Raw genomic sequence first — 16,265 nt, 5'->3', positions numbered from 1 at the left:
GCAGGTTTTTCAGTCTTTCCATAGCAAACTGTTTTCATCAGTGATATAAGAATGTCAACTATTATTACTACTACTTTTATCTCATGTGCTTCTCATAGTTATATATTTATCTCATTTGATTCTCATAATAATTCTGTGATTAATGACTATATCTAGCACATTCAAATGCTTAATACTACCCTATCAAATATTGAATATAAAGTAGGAAAAAATACTGAAAACAAATTTGAGAATTCTTCAACTCAACTAAATTAAATATATAAGGAAACATGTGCTTGAGGCACATCTGTGCTTTAAAGGCATTCAGATCAATTTTCAAAGTTTCTTAATGAGAGGGAAGTTAAAAAAGAGGGGAAAAGATGATTTTTTAAAAAGTTATTATGATTAGAAAAATTTAAGAAGATAACAGGTTTGCTTTCTCATTTCTATGAAATTTTGAAAATTGTCTGCACATGTATCAAGGATATCCTTGTTTAATATATAAAAAGGAAATAGATTTATGCAGATGATTGTTTGAAAAGTGAATTAAAAGTATTTATTAAATGCTGAGTCACAAATACTAAAGCAACTCAGTACCTATCCTCAGGAAACCTACTTAAATTCTTGTAAGGAGGAGATAAATACACAGAACAAGGAGTGGTAGTTAAAAAGGAATGTTTTGATTTGAGAAGTGATTGGAATGGTGAGAGGAGCCATAGAACAGTTGACTAGCAACACACCCTTTCCAACTACAGTGGCAATATTGATGTAATTATGATTCCATAATTAGAAGGAAGAAGCAGTCAGGCAGCAACAAGGTCTAGTGGTCTCAAGAATGCCATGGCAGGCATAGCAGATGACAAGAAAAAGGCTAAAGTAGAATAATTCTCTAAAGTATTCAAGATCAGCATAATCTGGAAACTTTGGGGGAATGGCTATACAAATTGTATATTAATATACTCTATGATGTTGTGTATATTGATAAATGTGGAATTCAGAAAAAAACATGGGAAAGCTTTATAATGAAGAATAAAATTTTTAAAAAAACAGACAAACAATGCACACAAATACTATTATTATGTATGTGAAAAAGGCAACTCAACTCTAATTAGTTGTCATGAGTAATCTCTGCCTGGATAACAGATAATAAAATACCTCTTTTTCTCAGATAAGTGAGTGATCCATGGTTTTAGTTCTTTAAATATATATATCTTATATAGGTTTTGCAGATACACATTGAACTGGGCCCAAAGAGGAAGAAATTATGTTATATCAGAGGTAACACATTCAAATAAGGCCTGCAAAACTCCTGATGTGAGAGCAAATTAGGTTAAAAGTAATTGGGAAATACTTAACTAAATAAAAATACAACATCATTGTTCAGTTCTCTCCAACTCTTTGTGACCCCATGGACCATAGCACACCAGGCCCTTTTATCCTCCACTATCTCTTGAAGTCTTTTGAAGCTCATGTTCTTTGTTTGCATGACATCATCTCACCTTTTGCTGTTCTCTTCTGGGTACTACTAAGTTCATCATCAATATGGACAAGGCAACTGTGACACTTTCTAGTTCTAGCAGAAATGGGACCATATGATTCCTTTAATTAAGGATGTTGTTGGTGCTTCTGTTCAATATCACATGCTAATTGGAAAATAACTTTGAAAGATCAATATGATATGATCCTGTATAGTTCTTGACATACTTCTGATTGGCAAATTGATTCTCTATCCCCAGACTGTGCAGTTGATATTTATTCAGAGTATGGGATCACAGTGCTAGTTAATTCTGTTGCCATGGCAGCTACCAACAAAGCTATTAGAGAACATAGCCTTCTTCATTATGGGTCCCCCTATACTATTACATTTAATTCAGGTACCTATTTTTTATGAAGGTATAGTAGGCTTACTATCACATTCACTGAGTTTTGCATTTTCTGTCATCCTTAGCTAAATGGCATTATTGAATGCTAGATTAAACTTTTTAAATGGCACCATCATCATACTCCTAATTATTAGGGTCAAGTATACCACTTCCAAAGGCTATGTCTTGGATAAATCGCTATTCCAAGAAGGGTAAGGGTTTACAACTCCAGCAATTTCTTGGATCAAGAGTCCTCAATAAGGATACTTTTGAAGATAGTCCTTCCCAGTTAATCTCCAGTCCTCTTTCCATTAGTTATGTAGAATTACTAGGGACTTGAGATTTCCACTTTTTCTGAAGGGTCTTTATACAACTTCTAGAAGAAATAGTTCAGGTTCCTCTTCCCTGGCAGTTTTCCTTTCTCTATGACAGATCAATAGTGCTTTTCTAAAAGGATTTAGAGAACCAAGGGTTCAAATTGTTGGAAGGTACTTTTCTTTACAGAATAGGAAGAAGTAGTGAAATTGCTTTTTATAATCCTGCAGCACAGGAATTCACTTGGAAAAAAGGAATCTTTTAACTGACTTAGTAATAATCTTGAGTTCTTAGGAATCTTTATCTTCTCCCCACAGAAGGAGGTAATCTCTAAGTACAGACCTCTAAAGGGGCAAAAGTTGGTAACATTCTCCTGATAGGGTTTTCATGGAGGGGAGGTTTTGACCAATGGGCCAAGGGACACTTGCATTAATAGGAATTTTAATGCCCTCCTGGATAGTCTGTGTGTCAGACACCAATTAACCTCTTAATTTCCTAATGCAGATGACCCAGATCTATAAAGGGGAGCTCTTGCCAACATCATAAATGTCTTAGTCTCTAATGTGGACTTGAAAGTCCTGGTGTTGCATTTGGCCATCATGGTTATTTTGACATGACTCTTACTCTGAATTGTACCCTGACATCCCAACTATATAAATTGTACTTTTAAGACGATTGTATTATGTTTTTATTATTTATATTAAGCTCTTCAATGTTGATTTTGCTAAAATCATTTAAAGATTATTTTAGTGGTAAAAGATTTCTTAGAAAATTTTCAAGACCTAGCCACCAAGGAAGTGGGATATAATAAGAGTGATATCCATTTTATGACGGGCTGGGCTACCTTCCCTTTTAGAGAGGATTATTTATATAGTTATCATTGGTTTGGCTTCCTTGTTATCTGAGACCTAAAAGACCCCAGCCTATGGGATGCTGAAATAAGAATTTTTATTAAGAGTTCTCCTTACTTTCCAGTAACATCTTTCTGACTTACAATGTGTCATACAGTAATTTTGTTATGTTTTATAATCCATCAGCGTCTCATTGTATATTGACCTTGAGCTTGAATCATTGGAGTGAACTGAATTTAGCCTTATCCAGAATGTGCATGTTTCCAAACATAGCAGGATCAATTTAAAATTTTTCTGATCTAATGTGATTGTACTTTTTGATGATTTTTTTCCTTCCTTTCCCCCAGATCGAAGCTTGCAATAAAGAAGCAGAAAAGATTGAGTCATTGATCAATTCTGATAGCCCAACTTTGGCATCACATGTTCCACTTTCAGCACTTATCATCTCCCGGGTGCAAGTTTCAAGTAGCCTTCCATCCACTAGCACAAAAAATCTGCCTCTCTATTGTCCTTTTTTCTTCAGCCTGGTATTTGCCTTATTAGTTTTGCATGGCACATAGCTGCTTACAAAACATGCAAAACAAATTCTCTATGTTTTGTTTCTTTATTGTAAAAGACATTCAGGACTGATGGTCTTTATTATGGCAATCACCAAGTAAAAGCACATGTCACTTCAATAATTCACCACACAGTATTTTTAAGTAATATTTTTCATTAGCAAATCTTCTACATTTTTTATATTTATGAGATAGAAAATGGGATTTCCAAATAACATCTTAAAAAAGTAGATCTTTGACATTGCATTGCTACATAAACTTGATCTGAAATTTGTTTAGAAATGTGCTCTACCATTGGGAAAATCAGTCTGTCTGGTGAATGAGATGCTGTTTCCCATCTTAAAGATGTTTTTCGGGTTTTTTGTTTGTTTGTTTTGGGGGAGGAGTGTTTTTTTTTTTGCTTTGCTTTATAAAAGGATTCACTTCTTGGAAGGATTCCTTGCTGGGTTCCTTTAATAGGAACATTCCCCCAGTGTTTTTCAGTATTTGTTTACATATCAGCTACTTGAATCTGAAGCTTAGATACAAAGAAATATAGTACTAATAAAGTCACTGCCAACCAACTCAGTATCAGAAAAAGAGAATATATTTCTGAAATGATCAGGTTAAATCAGTGGAAATGTGCGACTAAAAAATGCAATTGACACCTTACAGAGGTATACAAGAACATATCTGTTTAATAACAAGTTATCCTTCTTTAGTTAAGTGCTTCATTATATCCTATAGCTAGGTATGTCACTGACATGTTTTTGACTTTTCTGAAAGGGAAAAATCCTCTGAAATATATAAAAAGTAAGAATTTTTAAGCAATAAAGCATCCTACCTTATGCAATTTCTTATGATTCAAACCTAATTTGGATGGGAACAGACAACTGAACCAACAAGGTTTTTAAACGTCAGTCTTATTAACAAATTGCTGCTACTTAAATAATTGCCAAAAAGTGAAGTAATTGTTTGTGTAAATAATATGTGATCCTTATATTCCTTATATTTTATTGTGAAAAACACTAATAGCCATGTTTTTAAAATGACAATCATAAGTGTTTATCCGGTACTTTTTTCCATGAAGATGCATTCTGTCTTTATAGTATATCCACTGTAGATATTATGTATTATGCCTTATTCCTTGTTGCAAAATTTTTTTACATTTGTTTATATATATATATATATATATATATATACACACACATACACACACACACACATATATGTATAGATGCTATTCTAAATATTAAGATGTTTTGCATGTTGTTTATTGAATTTTATGCTTTATATATGTTTAAGTATTTGAAATAAACTATACAATTTAATACTTATTTTATGCACCTGAATTTAGAATCCATATGAAGTATATTTTTCAGTATTAGCCAACTTTTGAAGAATATATGGACATAATTATTTTTTGCCAAAATGATTTTTAAAGTAGGCACTTTGGAAGTATCCATAAGCTAATGTAGCATGCTTATAACACTTGCTTTTGTCTATATAAAAGTCTTCAATGCAATGTACCGGGCACCTCTTTTATTTTAATAAAAACAATTTTTATTTTCTCATGTGTCTTTTGTAAATTATTGAAATCTAAAAAATTAAAATAATGGAAACAATCTGAGGTGAGCAAAAAGTACTTTTCCCTGGAGGAAAAGGTCCTCATGCCCTTGTAATCATAGTTTTTGGAAACTGCCCTGTTTCTGATTAGATGAGTTAGGATTAAGTAGCTAATTTAGGAAATAATATTTCAACATTTCCTCCAGGGGAGCTATGCCCAAGCCTTTCAAGGAGGGGAACTGAGAGAAGAATGTGGGAGGAAACCACTTGGCCTCTAACCTCAGTTTCTGGTTATAAATTCCTGACACATAAATGCTCAATAAATTCTTGTTGATTGAAACTAATTAACTCTGACCCTATTCAATACCTCTAGTCTTTTTTAATCTGTTAAAGGATGTTTCTGAGCATGGGAGAAAGAGCCTCAGGGAAGTAGAATAGCTTAAACTTTGGTTGACTACTCTGTTCTTTTTACCAACTTAGAGGCTAGGAAAGTTCTTCCCTCGTTATATTACGTTGTACTGACTGTTCTTGCTGCAGCCTAACCTTTGACCATCTTGCCAAAACCTTAGTTTATCTTTCTTTGGGTTTCCAGAGAGGTTAAAGAGCCTCTGGAAGATGTTGGACTTCTATGTGTGATTTCTTCCTGTGCCTGATTCTTCATGTTCATGTAAAAATGGGATATTTAACCTGAAAACTAGTTAAGCTCCAGGTTATAGCTTGATTATCAATTTCCTGTCTGATGAAATTTAGGTATGTCCCCAGACTGAGGAGCGAAGTTCAAATGGGAAGAAATATATGCATTAAGTATTCTACAGTGACATAGAAAAGGAGTGATAGTGAAGATGAACCTAAGAAGGAAGAAGCAAGTAAGCTAGATTTGATTTGAAGGCTCAGGGCTTTGGGGAGGAAGGCTTAGAGCATCAAAGAAGAATGAAGGGTATAGTGTTCTTGTTCTCCCAGCCCAGATTTAAATCTCCTAATGCCCACCATGAGGACCTAAGGGCACTAAGTAATCTTCGAATAAATAAATTGGCATTGGGCATTTTTTAAACAAAATAAAGGATATTAAGTTTCTTTTATACTGAAATTTTCTCAAATAACTATTATTTTATATTTGAGCAAAATTGTCATTAGCGTCATCTTCTTTAGTTTACTGGTTTCTCCTCTACTCCTTTTGTCATTGGTTTTACAATTCTCAAAACTACTTTTATTCTCTAGTCCTATCTAGAATCATTACTATTAATAAGTGTTTGTTTGCTCTCCTTCCCGATGTCCTCTCCAATTGAACAAAAAGCTAGGGGAAGGGGAATCCCTTTTACAAATATGTATAATAGTATAATAGTACAAAGCAAATTCCCACATTGGTCCTATCCAAAGGTGTTCTACCTCTTGTGTCTCCTTGGAAGGCATGCTTCTATTCTGGTCCTCTGGAATTGTGGGTCATCATTGTCATCTCAACCTTCTAGAGCAGGCTCTAAAAGTCAAATCTACCCTCTGAGACAGATGAACAGGTAGAAGGAAATCACAGGGCACTCTGGTCACTCACCAACTCTCTGGCCTATTTTTATCATGTAAATTAGAGGGGTTAGACTCTAGCTACAGCCAAGGATCTGAGCCCAATTTCTGCAGAGCACAATAACCTTTGATAATTATGGATCATGGCTTTCAATCATTATTTGACAATGCTCTGGCACCCCTTTGTGGTAGTATAAAGGAAAGAAATTAAAAGGAATCTGGGCAGAAGCTTGGAGCCTTAAGGGATAGAAATTGGTAAATGTTTACACTTAACACACAGATTTCCTTTTGCTGGAGATTGAGAAAACCAAAAGGGACAAGCTCCCCGGGCTTCTTTCTTACCCAAGCATGTAGAAAGAAATCGCTTTAGGAAAGATCGCCATGAATCCCAAAGAAGACCCCAGCGATAAGAAAGGGAGGAAGGACTTGGAGAAATCCACAAGGCCCGACGCGGACATGCACGGGAAGGTTTGGGACCAACAAGTGCAGGAGAACAGCTTGGAAGTGCTCGAGTCCCCAAAGCCGTGCCTGGACAAGGAGATAAAAGCCGCTGATGTGGAACCTGTCGACTTGTCTGCAGAGGATTTCAAGATCCAGAGCAGCGAGACCCTCTTCCAGGTGCTCCAGGACTATGACAATAAGGACCAGAATGTGAGGGTGAGACAAGGAAGGTGGAATGAGACCCTCAAGGAAGGGAACCAAAACCCGGAAAAGATCCAGGGGCTCCAGCCAGTCGACTCCCAGAGCAAGGTGAGGCTGAGTGATTCGGACCTCGAGCTCCTAGAAGAAGGGGCCCTGCCGCAGCCGAGGCCCCAGAGGAAGAGCAGCATCTACAAGCTCAAGGCCGAGAGCTTGCTCAAACTGGCGGATGATTTCAAGAACATGAAACTGGGCGTCGAGGAGGACAAGTCCCAACGATCCTCCAAGAGTAGGCGCCCCAAGAGTTCCTGCATCAAGAAGCCCGTGTCCTCCCACGACCCCGGAGAGAGGCCCTCCCAGAACCTCGCCGCCAAGGACAAAGCCATGCGGCCCTCTAACTACGAGGACAACGGCAACGACGACAGCGACGAGGGCCCGTCGACCGGGACTAGCTGGAGAAGGTCATCCAGTAAGGGCGGGAACCTCAAGCCTTTGCCTGTCAGCCCCCAGAAAGGCTCCCGGCGCGTCTCCGGGCCCAGCGCCTACGGCGCCTCCGGGTCCGGCTCCCAGGGAAGCTCCCGGCCCAGCTCCAGCTCCCGGCCCAGTTCCGGCTCACAGGGCAGCTCCGGGCCCAGCCCCTACGGCGCCTCCGCGTCTGGCTCCCAGGAAAGCTCCGAGCCCAGCTCCAGTTCTCAGGTGAGATCCCAGTCCGGCTCCTACAGCGGCTCCGGGTCGGGCTCCTACGGCGGCTCCGGCTCTGGCTCCAAGGGAAAATCCCGGCCCAGTTCTCACGGGGGATGTCGGCCCGACTCCCGTCCCCCAAGCTTCGACTTGGACAGCTCAGAGTGGCCGTCCTCCTTCAGCTACTTCTCCCCACCCTCGAGTTCTTGGATGAGCCCCCGTGTCTCCCAGGAAATGCAGGGAGGCCAGAAGAAAGAGGCGTACTGCGACACTGGTGAGTGCCAGCCTGGACATGGATCCACTCACCCTGGCGAGCCCGCAGCGTGGGCCTTCTTTCCTTGCCTCCCTCCTTCCTTTCCTTTCTGCTTCTTTCCTTCTTCCTTCCTTCCCTTCCTCCTAACTTCCCTCCCACTCCCTTTTCCACTTCCCCCTTTTATCCTTCCTTCCTTCTCTTCTTTCTGCCTTTCCTCCTTCCCCCTTTCTTTTCCCCCCTCTATTTTCCTTCCTCTTTTCTTCCTTCCATTCATCCTTTCTTTCGTCCTTCCTACCTTTCCTCTTAACATCCCTTCCTTAAAATTTCCTTCTCTCATTCCTTTCTTCTCAATTTCCTCTTTCTTCCCTCCCTCCCTACTTTCCTCTTCCTTTCCTCCTCTTTTCCTCTCCTTCCCTTCCTCTCTCCTTTCTTCTTTCTTCATTCTCTCCTTCCTTTCTTTCCTCCTTCCATCCATCCAGTAAAGATTTAATATTGTTAAATCTTATGATAATAATAGCCTTTTTATAACATTTAAACTTTGCAAAATATTTTGCATATATTACTTCTTTTTTATCTTCACCGGAATCCCTTGAGATAGATGTGGATAAAACTTGCAAGGAGAGTTTTCACACATGGACCTCATTTTTAAGGAACTTTCAGTCTAGTATTCTTGATATAGAAACAAGATATTTGTATTCTAGCAAATAGGCACTTAATTTTATGGATTGATATATAAAACAAATTAGTAGATCTATATTGATGTATAATACAAATTAGTAGAAAAGTAGTTTAAAATCAGATGGTTTAAAAAAAAAAAGTTTTGTTTAATTAGCCAGTCTGTTTTCTCATTCTCCCACCCCAACAGATATTGAGAACATGCAAACAAAACCCATTATACACATACATAGTCAAAGTAAATTTCCAAGTGATCATATCCCACACCTTCCATATTGTCTCCCCCCAAAATTAAAAAGTGCATTCAATCTACATCCAAGCTCCACCAGTACTTTATCTGGATATATATAGTACTTTTCATCAGAAGTCCTTTTTTGGATCATTGTATTGCTGAAGTTATTCACAATGTTTTCTTCTGTATGTTCATTTCATTTTGTATCAGTTCATGTAAGTCCAGATTTCTCTGACAGCATCCTACTCATTATTTGTCATAGCTATCACAATCATTTACAACTTCTTCAGTCATTCTCCACTTGATAGATATCCCCTCAGTTTCCAATTCTTTGCCATCACTAAAAGAGCTGCTGTAAACATTTTTGTATATATAGGTTCTTTTCCTTTTTGTTTTTTATCTTTTGAGGATTAAGATCTAGTAGTGATATTGCTTGGTCAAGTGTTATCCGGGGTTTTATAACCCTTTGGGCATATTTCCAAATTGTTCTGAATGGTTATATCGATATACTACTTCACCAACAATCCATTGCTGTTTTAATTTTTTCGCACTCCCTTCAACATTTGTCATTTTGCTTTTCTGTCATATTTGCCTATCTGATAGGTATGTGGTGGTAACTCAGAGTTGTTTTAATTTGCATTTCTTAGAGTATTTTTTCATATGACTAGATAGCATTGATTGCTTTGTACAAAAACTGCTCGTTCATAAACTTTGATCATTTATTAATTGAAGAATGGCCTTTATTTCTATAAATTTTGGCTCAGTTTTCTATATATTTGGGAAATGAGGACTTTATCAGAGAAACTAGCTGTAAATATTTTCCTACAGTAATGCTTACAATGTATTTCTTTCCATCTTATGTTTTCCATTTATCCTACTCTTTCCTTTCACCCTGTCCATTCTCAAAACTGTTTTGCTTCCGATTTTTATCTCCCCTCAGTCTGCCTTTCCTTTTTGTCAACCTCACCCCACTTCTCATTATCTTCTCATTTTGCTATTGTCTATGGTAAATTGACTTCTATACCCAATTAAATGTATATATCATTCCCTCTTTGGGCTCATTCTGATGAGACTAAGTTTCACATGCTCCCTTCCTCTGTTTTCCCCTGCACTGTAAAATACCTTTTGAACCTCTATTATGACAGCCAATTTACTCTATTTTACCTTTCCCTTCTCCCAATTTATTCTTCTTTCTCACCCCTTAATTTAATTTAATCATTAAATACCCATCCTATCATATTCAATTCAAAACTATTTTCTGTATCCTTCTGACTGCCATAATAATGAGAAAGGTTTTAGAAGTTACAAATATCATTTTCCCATGTAGAAAAGGAAACAATTTTCTCTTATTGAATCTGTAATGATTTTTCTTTCCTAATTACCTTTTTATGCTTCTTTATAGTCTTGTATTTGGAATTGACATTTTCTATTCAGCTCTAGTCTTTTTGTCAGGAATGCTTGAAAGTCCTCTATTTCATTAAATATCTCTTTCCCCCCTTATGGATTATACTTAGTTTTGCTGAGTAAGTGATTCTTAGTTGTAATCCTGATTCTGCCCTCCAGAATGTCAGAAACCTTGAGCCTTTGATGTAGAAACTGTTAAATTTTGTGTTATCCTGACTGTGGCTCCATGATATTTAGACTGTTTTTCTATGACTGCTTGCAATATTTTCTTCTTGACCTGGGAGCACTAAAATTAGCTATGATATTCCTGCAAGTTTTCCTTTTGCAATCTTTTTCAGGAGGTAGATTCTTTCAATGTCTGTTTTACCCTCCAGTCATAATATATCATGGCAGTTTTCCTTGATAATTTCTTGAAAAATGAAATCTGATCTTTTTTTTTTTCCATCCTAGCTTTCAGGTAGTCCAAAATTTTTTTAAATTATCTCTCCTGGATCTGTTTTCCAAGTCAATTCTTTTTCCAATGAAATATTTTACATTTCATTTACTTAATTTTATTTTATTGATTTTTAATATCTCATCATCATTAGCTTTTACTTGATCAATTCTGATTTTAAAAAAATTATTAAAGCTTCTTATTCTTGAAACATATGTATGAATAGTTTTCAACATTCACCCTTGCAAAAACCTTGTGCTCCAAATTTTTTCCCTCCCTTCTCCCTGTCCCCTCCTCTAGATATCAAGTAATCCAATGTGTTAAACATGTGCATTGATTTTAATTTTTAAGGAATTATTTTCTTCAGTAAGCTTTTGTACCTCTTTTCCAGTTGGCCAATTCTACTTTTTAGGGGGTTCTTTTCTTCATTGAATTTTTTATATATATTTTGCCAGTTGGCCAATTTTGCTTTTTAAGGTTTTCTCCTCTTCAGTGGATTTTTGTGCCTATGGCCTATTCTGTTTTATAAGAAGTTGTTTTCTTTGGTATTTTTTTGCTGTCTTTACCAAGTTATTGACTCTTTGTTCCTTTTTTTTGCATCATTCTCATTTCTCTTCCCAATTTTTCCTCTATCTCTCTCACTTGATTTTAAAAATCTTTTAAAAGCTCTTGAGCTTTTTTTTTTTGTTTGCTTTTCCATGGTTTGAGGCCCATTCATATTTTTCTTTGAGGCTTTGGCTGTAGGAATTTTGACTTTTCTTCTGAATGCATTTTTTGATCTTCCTGTCATCATAGTAGAATCTTTTTCTGTTATTTCTTCATTTTTTCAGCCTATTTTAACACTATGCTAGAAGTCCACTTGCAGAGTAGAGGGCCCAAGCTTCAAGATTTTTGTGCAGTTGCTTTCAGAAATAATTCTAGGAATCCATAAGTTTTCAGTTCTTCCAAGGTGGTATGATCTAGAGAGAGGTATGTTTACTGCTCTCCTGTACTGTATTGTACCCTGTATTATATATCCTGTTCTGTGAGCAACCACAAGCATGCTCTTCCACTTTGGAACTATGACTAGCTATAGAGTACTGTTGTTCCTTCTGGCCCTGGGACCAAGGCAGAGCACTATGACCAGATTTTAGTATGTGCAATACAACAAAGTCCTGTGTCCTGTGCCAGTCAAAGGACTGTAATTTCACTGATTCAGTCACTTTCAAAGCCTGCTTGGGAATGGTCTGTATACAGCCAATGTTGGACTATGCTCCTCTCTCACTATGGTGCAACAGACTTTTCCTGCCTACCTTCTAAGTTGTCTTGGGCTAGAAAATTATTTCACTCTATCCTTTTGTGGGTTCTACTATTCAAGAATTTTTTAAAGGTATTATTTAAAGGTATTTGGAAAGGTTTGGGGGAGAGCTCAGGTGAGTCCCTGACATTTCTCTACCATTTTGACTCAGCCTCGTGGATTTTGTTTTGCTGAGAACTAATCCCTCCTTTAATCTACCTTCCTTCTAATTTGCCACACTTCCCTCTCCTCTTTATTTCCTATTTTCCTGTTATTTAAAACAGTTTCCTGTTATTAAATATTTTTTCAACTCCATGTATATATGTGTATATTTCCTTTTTATCAGTTAAGAAGAGAGTGAATTTCAAATATCAGCCTTTTGCCCCACTTTCTTTTCCTTCTTTATACAAATATCATCTTGTACAGTGATTAAGATTTTTTGAAATAGAATCTCTAGTCTCTATTTTTTGGTCATGGTGTTCAAGTAATTCAATAATTCTTAAATTTCTTATTGACCCGTTTTCTGTTAGATGTTTTTACTAGGAAAAAGCTCTACCTTCTCTTCTTTTTGTAATTTTTTTCCCCCAGTCACATGTAAAAACTTTTTTTTTTTTTGGTTTTACATATACATTTATTTTTTCTTTACATATGTCTTTATAAATAGTGTGAGGAGAGAAAAATAAGAACAACAACAAAAAAAAAGAACAAAAGAACCACAAAGAAAAAAAAAGAAAAAGAAGTGAACATAGCATGTTATATTCAGTCTCCATAATTCTCTGACTGGATGTGGATGGCATTTTCCATCCAAAGTTTATTGGGATCATCTTGGATCACTGAACTGCTGAGAAGAACCAAGTCTGTCATAGTTGATCGTCACACAATCGTGCTGTTGTATAAATGTTATCCTGGTTCTGCTTGTTTCACTCAGCCTCAGTTCATGTAAAATTTTCTTTCTAAAATCAGCCTGTTCATTATTTTTTATAGAACAAAAATATTCCATAATTTTCATATGTTATAATTTATTCAGCCCTTCCCCAAGTGATGGGCATCTGTTCATTTTTCAGTTCTTTGCACCCAAAACAAACAAACAAAAAAGCTGTTTCAGATATTTTGGTACATGTGAGTTCTTTTTCCTCCTTTATGATTTCTTTAGAATGAAAACCAACTGGTGGTACTACTGGATCAAAGGGTATGCACAGTTTTATAGCCTTTTGGATCATTTTACAATTCCACCAACAATGCATTAGTGTCCCAGTTTTCGTACAGTCCTTCCAACATTTATCATCACCTTTTTCTCTCATCATAGATGATTTGAGAGATGTGAGGTGGTAACTCAGAGTTGTTTTAATTTGCATTTCTCTAATCAATAGTAGTTTAGAGCATTTTTTTATATGACTATACGTGGCTTTAATTTCTTCATCTGAAAATTGTCTCTTCATATCTTTTAACCATTTATCAATTGGGAATAACTTTTATTCTTATAAATTTGACTCCATTCTTTATATATTTTATAAATGAGGCTTTTATCAGAAACAATGGCAAAAACACTGCTTCCCTTCTAATTTTGATTGCATTAATTTTGATTTTGCAAATTCTTTTTAATTTAATGTAATTAAAGCCTTCCATTTTTCATAAACACATAAATTCCTCCCTTCTCCAAAGATCTGACAAGTAAACTATCCTTTGCTTTCTAGATTTGCTTATAGGATCATCCTTTAGGCCTAAATTATATACCCATTTCATCCTTATTTTGGTATGGGGTGTGAAATGTAGGTCTCTACTGAATTTCTGACATATTATTTTCCAGCTTTTTCCCAGCAATTTTTGTCAAATAATGAGTTTCTTATCGCAGAAGCTGGATTCTGGGGGTTTATTGAATACTAGATTACTAGAGTCATTGATTATTGGATCATGTGTAGCCAATCTATTCTGTCATTTTTATTATATTAACTCAGCCTACCTATGAACAATTGATATTTTTCCAGTTGTTTAGATCTGACTTTAGTTGTGTAAAAAGTGTTTTGCAGTTGTGCTCATTTAGTTCCTGCATTTGTCTTGGCAGGTAGATACCCAAATATTTTATTTTGTCTACAATTATTTTAAAGAGAATCTCTCTTTGCATCTGGTGCTGCTGGGCTTCATTAGTAATATATACATATGCTGATGATTTGTGTGAGTTTTATTTTATATCCTGCAACTTTGCTAAAGCTGTTAATTGTTTCAAATAGATTTTTTGATCTTCTGGAGGATTGTCTAAGTATAGCATCTTATCATCTGCAGGGAGTAATAGTTTTATCTCCTCATTGACTGTTTTAATTCCTTTAATTTCTTTTTCTTTTTTTATTGCTAAAGCCAACATTTCTAGTACAATATTGAATAATAGTGGTGATAATGGGGCATCCTTGTTTCACCCCTGATCTTGTTAGGAATGTATCTAGCTTTTCCCCATTATAAATAATGCTTGCTGATGGTTTTAGATATATTATTTATTATTTTAAGGAAAGCACCCTTTATTGCTATGTTCTCTAGTGTTTTTAATAGGAATGGGTGCTGTATTTTGTCAAAAGCCTTTTCATATGATTTCTGTTAGTTTTGTTATTAATGTGATCAATTATGCCAATAGTTTTACTTATATTGAACCAGTCCAGTTTCCTGGTATAAATCCCACATAGTCATAGTGTATTATCTTGCTGATAAGTTGTAATCTCTTTACTGATATTTTATTTTAAAGTTTTGCAACAATATTCATTAGAAAGATTGGTCTGTGATTTTCTTTCTGTGTTGGCTCTTCCTGGTTTAGGTAATCAGCATCATATTTGAGTTATATAAGGAATTTGGCAGAACTCTTCCTTTGCCTGTTTTTTTAAATAGCTTACAGAGTATTGGAATTAATTGTTCTTTAAATGTAAAAATTCACTTGTAAATCCTTCTGGTCCTGGAGATTTTTCTTAGGGAGATCCCTGGTGACTAGTTCCTTTTTTTTCCTCCTAAAATGGGGTCATTTAAATAATTTTTTCTTTTGTAAATCTGGCCAATTTTATAAATATTCATCCATTTCAATTAATTGTCAGATTTGTTGGCATACATTTGGGCAAAATGGCTCCTAATTATTGCTTTAATTTTTTTCTTCATATATATAAGTTCATCCTTTTCATTTTTTTGATGCTGGTAATTTGTTTTTTTTCTTAACTTTTTAAAATCAAATTAACCAAAGCTTTGTCTATTTTGTTGTTTTTTTTTTTTTAAATAATACCAACTCTTAGCTTTATTAATTAGTTCAATAGTTTTATTTTAATTTTATTAATCTCTCCTTTGATTTTCAGAATTCTTAATTTGGCATTTAATTGAGGGTTTTTAAATTTGTTTTTATTTTTTTAGCGAAACTTAGTTTCATGCCCAATTCATCAATCTCTTCTTTTTCTATTTTATTCATGTAAATTATGATTTGTTGTTTGACCCACTCATTCTTTACAATTATACTATTTAATCTAATTGGTTTTTAGTCTATCTTTCCCTAACCTTTTATTAAATGTAATTTTTATTCCATCATGATCTGAACAGGAAGGATTTACTACTTCTGGTTTTCTGCAGATTTGTGTTTTTTGTGATTTGATTGTGAGATTTTTATGTCCTAATACTAATAAGTTTGTGTGTAGGTGCCATGTACTGCTGGGAACAAAAAAAGTATATTCCTTTTTATTCTCATTCAATATTCTTCAGATGTCCATCTGAAGATTTTATTAACCTCCATAGTCTCCTGCTTGTTTATTTTGTGTTTAGATTTATCCCATTCTGAGAGGGGGAGGTTGAGGTTCCCTACTAGTATAGTTTTGCTATTTTTTTCTGTAACTGGCTTGACTTCTCTAAGCATTTAGATGCTATAGCATTTGGTGCACTTACATTTATTATCGATAACACTTCATTGCCTATGGTACCTTTTAACAAAATGTTGTTTCCTTTCTAATCTCTTTTTAATTAGATTTATTTTTGCTTTTGCTTTATCTGAGATCAGAATTACTGCCCCTGCTTTTTTTTTTTTTGCATCAGC

At 35.5% G+C, this 16,265-nt stretch overlaps 2 protein-coding genes across 4 annotated transcripts in view; both read left to right on the top strand.

The window, feature by feature from the left end:
- The window catches only part of RECK (reversion inducing cysteine rich protein with kazal motifs), a 71,567-nt gene extending 66,450 nt beyond the window's left edge, over positions 1–5,117 (top strand). Inside the window, exon 21 of the mRNA XM_031937277.1 lies at positions 3,355–5,117. Within this exon, the coding sequence (XP_031793137.1) occupies positions 3,355–3,567 (213 nt within the window). The 3' untranslated portion in view covers positions 3,568–5,117. The remainder of the gene's footprint in view (positions 1–3,354) is intronic.
- A 1,438-nt stretch (positions 5,118–6,555) lies between these two features.
- Positions 6,556–16,265, top strand: part of GLIPR2 (GLI pathogenesis related 2) — a 64,486-nt gene continuing 54,776 nt past the window's right edge. Inside the window, exon 1 of one of the 3 annotated variants that reach the window (XM_031937290.1) lies at positions 6,556–8,218. In XM_031937290.1, the coding sequence (XP_031793150.1) occupies positions 7,006–8,218 (1,213 nt within the window). In that variant the 5' untranslated portion in view covers positions 6,556–7,005. The remainder of the gene's footprint in view (positions 8,219–16,265) is intronic. The other 2 variants (XM_031937296.1, XM_031937286.1) reach the window with 2 other exon arrangements.

This window comes from Sarcophilus harrisii, chromosome 1 (assembly GCF_902635505.1).
Source record: "Sarcophilus harrisii chromosome 1, mSarHar1.11, whole genome shotgun sequence".
NCBI lineage: Eukaryota > Metazoa > Chordata > Mammalia > Dasyuromorphia > Dasyuridae > Sarcophilus > Sarcophilus harrisii.
Note: the sequence above shows the minus strand (reverse complement) of the source record. Positions and strands in the feature narration are given on the sequence as shown.